The 13,188-nt window shown below is 38.8% G+C and overlaps 1 protein-coding gene across 3 annotated transcripts in view; it reads left to right on the forward strand.

Annotated features, from left to right (window-relative positions):
* Positions 1-13,188, forward strand: part of JMY (junction mediating and regulatory protein, p53 cofactor) — an 80,327-nt gene that overhangs the window by 23,131 nt on the left and 44,008 nt on the right. For all 3 annotated transcript variants that reach the window (XR_016392710.1, XM_022594030.3, XM_022594041.3), the window contains exon 2: positions 7,686-7,859. Coding sequence is in view for 2 of the 3 variants with exons in the window: in XM_022594030.3 (XP_022449738.1) it covers positions 7,686-7,859 (174 nt within the window). In the remaining variant the exon portion in view is untranslated. The remainder of the gene's footprint in view (positions 1-7,685; positions 7,860-13,188) is intronic.

A 13,188-nucleotide genomic window follows, 5' to 3' on the forward strand; every position in this document is an offset into this window, starting at 1 on the left:
TAGTTCCCGTTCATTTTGGTGTCTGCTCCCAGAGGGTAAAAGGTTGGTTCAGTGGGTTGTGTGGACTTCCTGGTGTAGGGGACTGGTGCCTGTGTTCTGGTGGATGAGGCTGGATGTTGTCTTTTTGGTGGGCAAGACCATGTCCGGTCGTGTGTTTTGGGGTATCTGTGAACTTGTTATGATTTTAGGCAGCCTCTGTGCTAATGGGTGGGGTTGTGTTCCTGTCTTGCTAGTTGTTTGGCATAGGGTGTCCAGCACTGTAGCTTGCTGGTCATTGAGTGGAGCTGGGTCTTAGCATTGAGATGGAGATCTCTGGGAGAGCTTTCGCCATTTGATACTGTGTGCGGCTGGGAGGTCTCTGGTGGACCATAGTCTTGAACTTGGCTCTCCCACCTCAGAGGCTCAGGCCTGCTACCCGGCCAGAGCACCAAGACCCTGTCAGCCACACGGCTCAGAAGAAAAGGGAGACAAAAAAAGAAAGAATGAAATTTAAATAATTAATTAAATAAAGTCATTAAAATAGAAAAAATTATTTTAAAAAAAGTAATAGAAAAAAGAAAAGAAGAGAGCAGCTAAACCAAAAAACAAATCCACCGATGATAACAAGCCCTAAAAACTATACTAAAAAGAAACAATGGACAGTCAGAACCCTAGGACAAATGGCAAAAGCAAAGCTATACAGAGAAAATCACACGAAGAAGCATACACATACACATTCACAAAAAGAAAAAAGAAAGTTTTATATATATATATATATAAATTAAAAAAGGAAGAGAGCAACCAAATCAGTAAACAAATCTACCAATGATAATAAGCTGTAAATACTAAACTAAGATAAACATATAACCGGAAACAAATTAGATGCAGAAAGCAAACCCCAAGTCTACAGTTGCTCCCAAAGTCCACCACCTAAATTTTGGGATGATTTGTTGTCTATTCAGGTACTCCACAGGTGCAGGGTACATCAAGGTGATTGTGGAGATTTAATCCGCTGCTCCTGAGGCTGCTGGGAGAAATTTGCCTTTCTCTTCTTTGTTCACTTAGCTCCTGCGGTTCAGCTTTGGATTTGGTCCCGCCTCTGTGGGTAGGTCACCTGAGGGTGTCTTTTGGGAAGTCTGAGGTCTTCTGGCAGCATTCAGTCGGTGTTCTGTAGGAGTTGATCCACATGTAGATGTAGTTTTGATGTGTTTGTGGGGAGGACGGTGATCTCCACGTCTTACTCCTCCGCCATCTTGAAGGCACCCCCTCCATGTGAACTTTAAAATTGGCCTTTTCTTATGCCATGAAAGTGTGAAGAGGTTGTTTTATTACCATGTGAAATTTATAGATTAGTGAGAATTGATATTTTTATTTTTACTCTTCCATTTATTTACTTTTTTTGTACCTTAACATTTTATTTACATGGCTCTTAAAAGATTTAAGTTTATTCCTAGGTATTTTTCTGTTTTGTTGCAGATGGAATCCTGGCTGGTTGTTTTGTATTTAATATGAAAGGGGCTGTTGGTTTCTGCATGTAAATTATAACACCTTACTGAATTCTATTTCTCTTGTGATTTTTCAGTGTATTCTAAATTGGGATTCTCAATTGCTAGTTTTTAAATTAATGGATAGAATTCTATCAAAAGAACTGGAATATCTTCATGATCATTTCACTGTTTCTTTGTAGTAGTAAAAGGCTAAATTATAGTTTTAAAAAAACAAGTAAACACACCAGAATGAAGGGAGTTATTTAATTTGATGATTTTAATGGCCATCGCTTTTATTTTTTAATTTTTTGTTTATTCTTTTTTTTTTTTTTTTTTTTTTGCAGTACGCGGGCCTCTCACTGTTGTGGCCTCTCCCGTTGCGGAGCACAGGCTCCAGACGCGCAGGCTCAGCGGCCATGGCTCACGGGCCCAGCCACTCCGTGGCACGTGGGATCTTCCCGGACTAGGGCACGAACCCGTGTCCCCTGCATCGGCAGGTGGACTCTCAGCCACTGTGCCACCAGGGAAGCCCTGTTTATTCTTATTTATTTATTTATTTAATGTATTTGCCAGGGGTGGGGGGTGAGTTATTGCTTTTAAACATCCAGTTTCATTGAATGGCCCATGTATTAGAGGTAAGATCCTGGCCAGGCCTGGAGGTAAGGCCAGGCTGACATTGTCTCTTTGTACCTGTCTTTCTTTTTTAAACAGGATTTTCTTTTTGTTTTTTGTTTTTTTTTGGCCACTTTGGGTCTTTGTTGCTGCACGCGGGTTTCTCTCTAGTTGCGGTGAGCAGAGGCTACTCTTGGTTGCAGTGCACGGGCTTCTCATTGCGGTGGCTTGTTGCGGAGCATGGGCTCTAGGTGCTCAGGCTTCAGCAGTTGCAGCACGCGGGCTTCAGTAGTTGCAGCACACAGGCTTCAGTAGTTGTGGCTCACGGGCTCTAGAGCGTAGGCTCAGTAGTTGTAGCGTACAGGCTTAGTTGCTGTGCGGCATGTGGGATCTTCCTGGACCGGGGATTGAACCCGTGTCCCCTGCATTGGCAGGTGGAATCTTAACCACTGCACCACCAGGGCAAGTCCCTGTACCTGTCTTCTAAAGATGAAGATCGTTCTGGGGTTGGCTTCAGTAGTAACTTTTTTTCGTTCTGGGGTTGGCTTCAGCAGTAACTTTTTTTTTTAGATTAGCTAAAAATGCTTTAATAGGGAACTGAACCATGAGAAATGGGAGTTTTGGCTTAATTTTAGTCTGAATAGTGGTAATTGAGCTAAAATAAAATAATACTTAAATAGTAAGAGAAAGAGTGAGAGGGGAAAATGATTTTAGATCCAGGAAAAAAAATGTTACATAACGTAATTCTACAGTTTTCAGTTTGAAAATTCAGTTTGAAAATGAACTATATAATTTGTATAATTTACAGAGACTTTTGCCTCATGTTGTAGTTAATGTGGCCATATAAGGTGTTTACTGAAGCAGTGCTTCTGAAACTTTGCTGTGCATACTCATCACTCATTCTGATTCTGGGGGTCTGGAGTGGGCTCTGAGGTTCTATATTTCTAACAAGTAATCAGATGTTGCTGATTCCAGACCATGCTTCAAGTAACCAGGTACTAAATGACCATGACTTTAATATGGTTATTTAGATAAGTTTAACTTTGTAAACTAAAAATCAAACAGGTCCCATTGATCAAATGCATCATTCTTTTTTAATACTTCATCATTGGTTTCACTGCTTATTAGAATGTGCTGATTTTACAGTCTCAATGGGATGTCCTGCTCACTAGTGTGTACCCTCTACTCCAGGGAGCACGGCACTCTGCCACCCCCGTCCTCCCATCCAGGATTCAAATGTGTGACGCTTTTTATTCATGTGATTTCTCCAGACTGGTTGCTCTTCTTCACCTGTCTGGCACTTCCCATCCTTCGAGACCCAGTTCAAATCCTAGCTTTAGAACATCTTTTTCAGCTGCTTTAGCCCACTATGAACCGTGATTGTCTTCTACAGTCAGTATTTTACTTACATGTCTGTTTGTTTGTTTCCCTAGTTAGATTGTAGACTTTTTAAAGATAAGGTTTATCTTGGACATTCTGCATTCCCTTCATGACCTCTCCTCACGGATATCTAAAAAACACTTTGGACACAGTGTCTCTGAATCCATAATTTTTGCCTCTAAAAACCTGTTTCTATTCCTGTGTTCTTTGTATCAATGAATACCAAAGACCTTAGGGTAAAGAGAAAATCCAGTCTTTCATCAAGTCCTGTTAATTTTATCTCCAAAGCATTTCTTAAATCTTTGCTTTTCTCTTCCTCCAATCTAGGCTTACATGGACTGACCCAGGAGATTATGAACTGAGCTATCTGCATCCACTCTGGTGCCCCTTCTCACCACTGTAGTATAACTCAGGCCTATCATGTATGTTAGTGTCTCCAGAATTGTCTTTCATTATGTTCCCTTTCTCTGTTTACTCCATTTTGTAAACCTTATTTTATGGTATCTGGGGATATGCCCGTCTGTCTTTCTAACTCAGTCTTCCCTTTACACTTTTATCCCTTTTTATCCTTCAGAATAAAAGTCAAGATTCCCTTACTTGGGAAAGTATTTATTCCCTAATGCTTCCCTGGAACCAGAGAGGTTTTTGAAGGAAAAACAAAATAACAACAGTCCTTTTATGGCATCTCTTTGCTTTCGGCATAAAGCAAGATCCCACTCGGTCTGGCCTCTGTCTGCATCTGTAAATTATTTATGTGTTATCTGTTGTTAAAATCCCTGATGTTTGAATTGATTTCTGTCTTCTAGTGGACCTCTATTAAAAACAAACAACAAGCAAAACCAACCTACCGAAAACTACTTGTTAACAAAGCAGAAAGATATTGTTTGATTAGTCTGATCACCTTAAAACAGTAGGGCTTAACAGGGATGAAAATCAGTGTTAATTGGATATTACGGATTTATTTTTAATGATTCTCGGTTTTATTTAAAAAATAAAAAGCATGCATACAGTGAAATATAAAACTATGTCTTTAAATAGGTTTGCTATCATTTAAAAGTTAATAGACTAAAAAAAAGTTAATAGACTGTTTTATCACTTTCAGGTTTATAGAAAAATTGAGTAGAAAAGCATTGTGTGCTTTTGTGTTATATCTAAAAAGTCATCAAACCCAAGCTTACCTAGATTTTCCCGTGTTATTTTCTAAGAGTTTTATAACTTTGCATCTTACATTTAGGTTTGTGATCCGTTTTGAGTTAATTTTTTATTTTTTTTTTTGTGGTACGCGGGCCTCTCACTGTTTTGGCCTCTCCCGTTGCGGAGCACAGGCTCCGGACGCGCACGCCCAGCGGCCATGGCTCACGGGCCCAGCCACTCCGCGGCACGTGGGTTCTTCCCGGACCGGGGCACGAACCCGTGTCCCCTGCACTGGCAGGCAGACGCTCAACCACTGCGCCACCAGGGAAGCCCTTGAGTTAATTTTTGAGTTAAGGTCTGTAGATTTCTTTTTTCTTTCGTACGTGGCTGTCCATTTGTTGAAAAGGCTGATCTCTTCATTGAATTCCCTTTGCTCTTTTGTCAAAAGATTACTTGACTGTGTGTGGGGGGGTTTACTTTTGGAATCTCTTCCATTGATCTATTCTTTTACCAATACCACACTGTCTTGATTACTGTAGATTTATAGTAACTAGTGAAGTTGAATGGAGAGTGTCAGTCTTTTAACTTTGTTCGTCAGTTGTGTTGGTTATTCTGGATCTTTTGCCTTTCCATATAAACTTGAGAATTCATTTGTTGATATCCACAGAATAACTTGCTGAGACTTTAAATGGCATTGCATTGATCCTATAGATCAAGTTTGGAAGAACTGACACTTTGACAATACTGAGTTTTCCAACCCATATGTGGAATACTTCCATTTAATTTGGGTCTTTGAGTTCTTTCATCAGAGTTGTGTAATTTTCCTCATAGATTCTGTACATAATTAGATTTATACCTGTGTATTTCATTTTTTGAATACTTGTATGCAGAACTGTGGATTGGGAGGGAGGGTTGTCTGTAAAGTTATATGCTGATTTTTAACTAGGCAGGGGTTGGCGCCCCTAACCCCATATTACAGTTGTTCAAGGGTCAGCTGTAATATGTACAACACAATATGATAACCAAAGCAAGAAGCTGGGAAAGAGGATAGTAGTGGAAACTTTAGGTATGAGAAAGAATAGCAGAATTTTGTGCTTTTGAGGAGATGAGACTGTCACCAAGTAAATGGACACCAAGAATAAGTATATAAAATAGTGTCCTGGGAGTCCCTGGTGGTCCAGTGGTAAGGACTCAGTGCTTTCACTGCTGTGGGCCTGGGTTCAATCCCTGGGGACTAATATCCCACAAGCCATGCAGCATGGCCAAAAATGAATAAATAAAAAAGTGTCTTGCCACATGGTTCATTCAAAGGTTCTTTAAATTTCAGCTTAAGCTTCCGTGCATAGCCTTTTCTCTCTAACCTGCTCTGAACTAGGTCATAGTTTTTCACCATTTCCCCACCTCTTATTCTTTCTCTTGGCACCCATTGTTTAATTGTGTTACTTTTTTTTTTTTTTTTGCGGTACGTGGGCCTTTCAGTGCTGTGGCCTTTCCCGCTGCGGAGCACAGGCTCTGGACGCGCAGGCTCAGCGGCCATGGCTCACGGGCCCAGCCGCTCCGCGGCATGCGGGATCCTCCTGGACCGGGACATGAACCCGCGCCCCCTGCATCGGCAGGCGGAATCTCAACCACTGCACCACCAGGGAAGCCCCCATTGTGTTACTTTTATTCTTTACTTTTTATTTAAATTTTTTTTTTTTTTTTTTTTTTTGGTGGTACGCGGGCCTCTCACTGCTGTGGCCTCTCCCGTTGCAGAGCACAGGCTCCAGACGCGCAGGCTCAGCGGCCATGGCTCACGGGCCCAGCCGCTCCGCGGCATGTGGGATCTTCCTGGACCGGGGCACGAACCCGTGTCCCCTGCATCGGCAGGCGGACTCTCAACCACTGCACCACCAGGGAAGCCCTATTCTTTACTTTTTAAAAAGTAATAATTTTCATAGCATTTATCACAGTTTGTAATTTTTTTTTTTTTTTTTTTTGCGGTACGCGGGCCTCTCACTGTTGTGGCCTCTCCCGTTGCGGAGCACAGGCTCCGGACGCGCAGGCCCAGCGGCCATGGCTCACGGGCCCAGCCGCTCCGCGGCATGTGGGATCCTCCCTGACCGGGGCACGAACCCGCGTCCCCCGCATCGGCAGGTGGACTCTCAACCACTGTGCCACCAGGGAAGCCCCCCAGTTTGTAATTTTTTAAAACTTTGTTTAGTTTGCTTATTTACTACACAGTAAACTCCATGAAGAAAGGAACCATGTTTTTTTAAAACATTTAATTTATTTTTCATACAACAGGTTCTTATTAGTTACCTATTTTATACATACTAGCATATATATGTCAGTCCCAGTCTCCCAGTTCATCCCACCCCTCACCCCCACTTTCCTCCCTTGGTGTCCATACGTTTGTTCTCTGCATCTGTCTCTCTATTTCTGCTTTGCAAACCGAAGAAAGGAACCATGTGTTTGTATGCCCAGTGCCTAACATGTATTAAGATGCTCAGTCCTTACTTGTTGAGAAATGAATGAATATCTTTATAAACATACATATACACATGAGTATCAAGGAATGCAAAGTAAGAAAGTTATAAAAATCTATTATAGTCAGTCTTAAACTCTTCAATAGAGTTGAGGGGTGTTTTCACCTAGATTTTGAAGTGATAGGCATGAGTTGAAGTTTTTGAAGGAATGTTCCAAATTTGGAGGAGGAAAAGAGTGGCAAGATTATTTGGGGAAATTAGTAAAATAATGTTGGCAAGAGTTGATAACTACTTTGTAGATTAGCAATGATTATATAAGTATGGGGAAAGCTACTAGATGCTGGGAAAAAAATTTTAAGAGTTAAGGGCAGGCAGATAGTATGGAATTCCAGAAAATGCAGAGAACAGGAATAATATGGTGACAGTAGTTAGAAAAGGATGTTTAGGCAGTGGTCTTGTAGTAAGACACCTAAGGCATGGAGATAAGTGATGAAAGCAATTAGTGCTCCTCATTCTCTTTAGTTCTGCATTTCAGAGTTCCAGGTCCTGAGATGATAGGGAATTTGCAAGTTTTATAGGTTATTACAGTTGGATTTCTTTGTAGTGAAATTTTCTTGTTCCACAGCTCTTGGATAAGCACAAGAATACAGAGAGCATGGTAGAGCTTCTGGACTTGTATCAGATGGAGGATGAAGCCTACAGCAGCCTTGCAGAAGCCACAACTGAACTCTATCAGTATTTACTACAGCCATTCCGAGACATGCGAGAACTTGCCATGCTACGAAGACAGCAGATCAAGGTATTTTTTTTTAAATCTAAATAGTAACCTGCCTGTTTCATAGTTCTCAGCGTGGCTGGCTATACATTTTAATTATTAGAGGAGCTTTTATAAATGTAAATATCTGATCCATTGTCCCCAGAGATTCTAGTTTGGTAGTTTTGTGATACATAGAGCCTGAACACCTCATTTTAAAAGCATCTGAAAAGGCGACTTTGCTGAGTAGCCAGGGCTGAGAAGAGCCTAGAAAATTTGTAAATACATTGAGATTCTCATCTTTCCCCCTTTCCTGTGCTTTTTTTCCCCTCTCCATCTACTCCTGTCTCCCTTTTAATGTTTTGGGTATTATCTAGTCTTAGACTTATTTAGTAGGAGTTTTGAGAACATTTGTTTTGGGAAGACCTTGTTTTGAAAGTTACAAGGCATTAATGGTACAGCTTTAAAATTCATGACATTTACTTTTGTGTGTAAAATATATATTACTTTTTTTGAGGCAAGTGTTAAGGGTTTGGTTTTATAGCTGACCTCAAATCGATGTTGCTGTGTTTAATTCACATGGAAATATTGCTGAACTAGGATATTAAAAAACTTTTTGTGTATTAATGCGTGAATTTGGAACATTATTTACGAAATTTATATCTGGGAAATTGCCACTTATTCTGAAAACTTTGTGCTTGGGGGCAAGAAAGAGTAGTATAATATTTGAAAAATTATTACAAGGTAAAGCATGTCTGTCTTTTTCCCTTTACTAATGAGTCAAGATATGGAGCAATACAGACTGTCACATAATTGACACACTCTCCTTTATTAATACTTTCGAAAAATATTGGGTTGTTAAGTCAGTTTTATCATAAACTTGGCATTTTGGGTAAAATGGTAACTAGTAACTAAGAATTTTTAGACACTACAGTTTCCTCCAATTTAAAAAAAATGAACTATAGATATTTGTCCATTGAAAACTTGACTGGAAGGCTAGGGATGAACTGGATGATATACATGGAGGCCCCATCTGCTTCTAAACTAAGCTGCAGTGTTTAGCTGAGATAATCTATATACAGCTTAACGTTGATTATCAGAATCTATGTGAATTTTTGCTTTCATATTATATCATGGTTTGTATTGAGTATTAATATTAGCAAATGGATTGAACCTTCTTGTCAGGCTGTATTGTCCACTAGCGTCAGTTATTACTCCATTTTTTTCCCCTGGGAAGCAGAGTATAGGTGAGGAGGAACAGACAACATATTTCTTAAACTGTTAACATTTTCAAAGGTAAAAATTGTATTTTACTGCATTGCCCCTCAAATGCCCCATCAACTATGATGATGAGCTAGTAAGAGAACGTGAACAAATTTGTGCCAAAAAATTCTACAACTTAGATGAAATGGATACACTTCTTAGGGAAATACAAATTGTCAAAATAGAGTCAAGAAAAAAAGAAAAAATTTGGTAGCTCTATATTAACAAAGTTGAATTCATAATTTAAAACCTTCTCACAAAGAAAACTCCAGGGCCAGGTAAAGGATCATTGGAGGATTTAAAAGAGGAAACACTTCCCAACTCATTTTTGAGGCCAGCATTATCCAAATCAAACGACATTATAGAAAAAAAGAAAACTACAGATAAACGTCCCTCATGAATGTAGATGCAGTAATTCTTAACATAATATTGAAAAATAGGATTCAATAATATACTGTGATTAGGGTTTATCTTAGAAAGGCAAGATTGGTTTAACATTACAAAAACTAATCAATGTAACTCACCATATTATTGATAAAGGAAAAAAATCAACATGTCTGGGTGCAGAAATGCACTTGATAAAAAAGTTCATTGCCCATCCATGGTAAAATCTCAGCAACCTAGGAAGAGAAGGGAACTTCTTTGAGCTGATAAAGGGTATGTGTGGAAAGCCTGTCTAACATCATGCATGATGGTGAATGACTGAATTCTTCCCCCACTAGGATTGGTAACTAGGTAAGATTGTCTGCTCCCACAACTTTTATTCAGTATTTCTCTGGAGTTTGTCGTCAGTTCAATAAAGCAAAAAAAAATAAAAGGCATATATAAATTAGAAAAAAAGTAGATTATTTGTTTGTAGATCATGCGATCACACATGTAAAAAAAATTAAGAATCTAAAAAAGCTACTGGAAATAATCTGTAAGTTTAGTTACAAGGTCAGTATTAAAGATTCAATTGCATTTTCTATCTTCCAGAAATGAAGTTGAAATCAAAAATTTTTAAATGCCCTTTACATTAGCATCTCTGAACATGAAATGTTTAGGGATAAATTTTATAAAATATATGAAAGGACTATATACTGAAAAATTATAAGACTTTGATGAGAAAAATTAAAGCATACCTAAATAAATGGGAGATAGACCATGTTAATAGATTGGAAGATAATCTATTAACAATAATCAATAACGTTTAGATGTCAGTTCTCAACTGATCTGTAGATTCAAATTAATATTCCAGTAGGGTGTTGTTTTTTTTTTTTTAAACTAACCAGCCAATTATAAAATAGCTAGAGAAATCCAGACATTGTGGTGATAGTATAGGATAGACGTGTAAATGAATGGAACTAAACAGAATCCAAAAATAAACCTGTGGTTGTATAGTCAGTTAGTTTTCTACAAAGGTGACAAGGCAGTTCAGTGGGGGGAAAGAATAGTCTTATCACCAAATGGTGCTAGAAGTGGATACCCATATAGAAATAATGAAGTCCAGGCTTCCTTATCTTATACCATACACAAAAATTAATTTGAAATACATGTTAGACCCAAACATAAAGCTCATAGTATAAAACTTTTATAACAAAACTAGGAAGTTTTTACAATCTTTCAGAAGGAAAGACAAAGGTTTTTTAGATAGGATGCAGAAAACTTCAGCTAAAAAAAATAAAATAAAATTGGACTTCACTAAAATTAAAATTAAATACTTTTGCTATTTTAAAGATTAAGAAAATGAGGAGGCCACACACTGAGAGAAAATAACTTGTAATACATCTGAAAGAGGAACTGTACAACTCAGTAAGACAAAACCCCAAAATTTTCAATATGAGCTAAATATTTAAAAAGACACAAAGAAATGGCTAATAATCACATGTGAAGATGCTCAACATACTCATCTAGGAAATCCAGATTGGTACCACAGTGAGATACTATTACACACCCATTGAAGTGAGTATAATGAAAAAATTCTGGCCCTCCCAAGGGCTAGTGAGGATGTAGAGTAAGTGGAATTTTCATACATTGCTAACAGAATTTTAAAGTGGTACAACCACTTTGGAAAACAGTTTGGCACTTTCTTCAAAAGTTAAACATATATGGTTGATCTTTGAACAACCCTTGGGTGTGGTTCCAGGACCTGCCAGTGATAACAAAATTTTCAGATGCTTAAGTCCCAAAGTGGCTTTCCAGATCGTGGTTCCCCATCCGTGGATTCAACCAACAGCAGATCTTGTAGCACTGTAATATTTATGGGGAAAAAAATCTGCATGTAAGTGGACTCATGCAGTTCAAATCCATGTTGTTCAAGGGTCAACTGTACAATACCTTACAACTTAGCTGTTTGTCTCTTAGTTACTTATACAAGAGAAACGAAAACATCTGTTCACAAAAAAGACTTATATACCAGTGTTCATGCCAACTGTATTCCCGGTAGCCCCAAACTGGGACAACCCAAACAACCATCGACAGGTGAATGGATAAACAAAATGTGGATAAAATGGATAAACAAAACCGTCCTGTATATGTGTGAAGGTATGGATGGCAAAGCAGTACGAGAAGGTATGGATGGCAAAGTAGTACGAGAATGTTTTGGAGGTGACGGAAATGTTTTGTATCATGATTGTAGTGGTTGTTTCTTGGGTGTATACAGCAATCAAAACTCATCAAATTGAGCACTTTAGATGGATTTACTTGAACACAGTGTATGTAAATTAAATCCTGATTAAATAGCTTATAAAAAATTGTGCTGAGCAAAAGATGCCAGACAAAGAGTATGTGCTGAGCAAAAGATGCCAGACGAACTGTGCCTCCATTTACATGGAATTCTAGAAGATTGTCCTAAACAGCTGTTGCCTGGGGTGGGGCCAGGGAGATCCACTGAGAGGAAGCGGATGTAACAGAATCCTTTGGGGAGATTGATGTGCTTCAAATCTTGATTATGGTGCCTGTTATCACGGGTATATATATTTGTCAAAATTTACACTTAAAACAGGTACATTTTGTTGTATGTAAATTATAACTCAGATGATTTTTTAAAAGAAAAATGAGCAGTATGTACAAGTTTATGTAGAGACACAAAATGAGGTGATCACCATTGCCTGAAGATACATGGAAAAAGGGGATGATCAAGCTTCACCACTGAAGAATAAGAATTCAGTAGGAAGTGAGTACATATGTCTGTATTGGAGATTGGAATTGAGAATATTCCAGATAGGTATATAAAAACAGGAATGGTATAGTGAACAGGCATAATACTAGGGCTTTTAGTCACAATAAGTTATTCAAACATTACTGAATCACCAACCCAGCACCATGAGTGGAGACCAATAAGTGGCATGGCTGGGATTGAAACACATGTTTGACTGCAAAGCCTGCTCATTTAGTTATACCACAGGGTGTGAATTGTTTGATATGCCTCAGTCTAAGGATTTGTAGGAGAGGAATGATGGTCAGGGGCTAGAGTGCTATCTCATCCTATGGAATTTGACCTTTAGCCTCTTTAAAATACACACCTCTTTCGGAAGCTCCCAGACTCTAATACGCTGGTTCTTAAAATGTGACCCCCAGACGAGGAGCATCAGTATCACCTAGAACCTTGTTAAAAATACAGATTCTTAGGCCTCACCTCAGATCTCCTTTGCTGAAACTCTAGGGAGAAGCTCAGCAATCTTTGTTTTAACAAGTCTTCCCGGTAATTCTGATATGAAGTTTGAGAACCACGTGTCGAATAAAATTTGAAACAGCTAAGGGATGGAGCACACTAAATTCAAAGTTACATTCTCTCTGGGCCCCAGTTTTTTCATCCATAAAATGAGATTTAAACTACATGATGCTTGGGAGATTCCCTGGTGGTCAGGTGGATAGAACTTTCACTGCCGGGGCCCAGGTTCAATCCCTAGTCGGGGAACTAAGATCCTGCAAACTGCGTGGCGTGACCAAAAAAAAAAAGCTTAAATAAATAAATAAAAATAAATAAACTAGATGATCCTCTCTAGATTTTTAGGCCCAGTGTCTTAACGAGTCAGGGTTAGCAAGGTGACCTGATAGTCTTCCTGGATTAACTATAAGCACTTCAGACGCATTGTCCAACTTATTTCTAATGATTTGCTGAAAGTACCTA

This window comes from Delphinapterus leucas, chromosome 3, assembly GCF_059928025.1.
Source record: "Delphinapterus leucas isolate spDelLeu-1000000601 "Yukka" chromosome 3, BTC_Dleu_Yukka2, whole genome shotgun sequence".
NCBI classification, from domain to species: domain Eukaryota; kingdom Metazoa; phylum Chordata; class Mammalia; order Artiodactyla; family Monodontidae; genus Delphinapterus; species Delphinapterus leucas.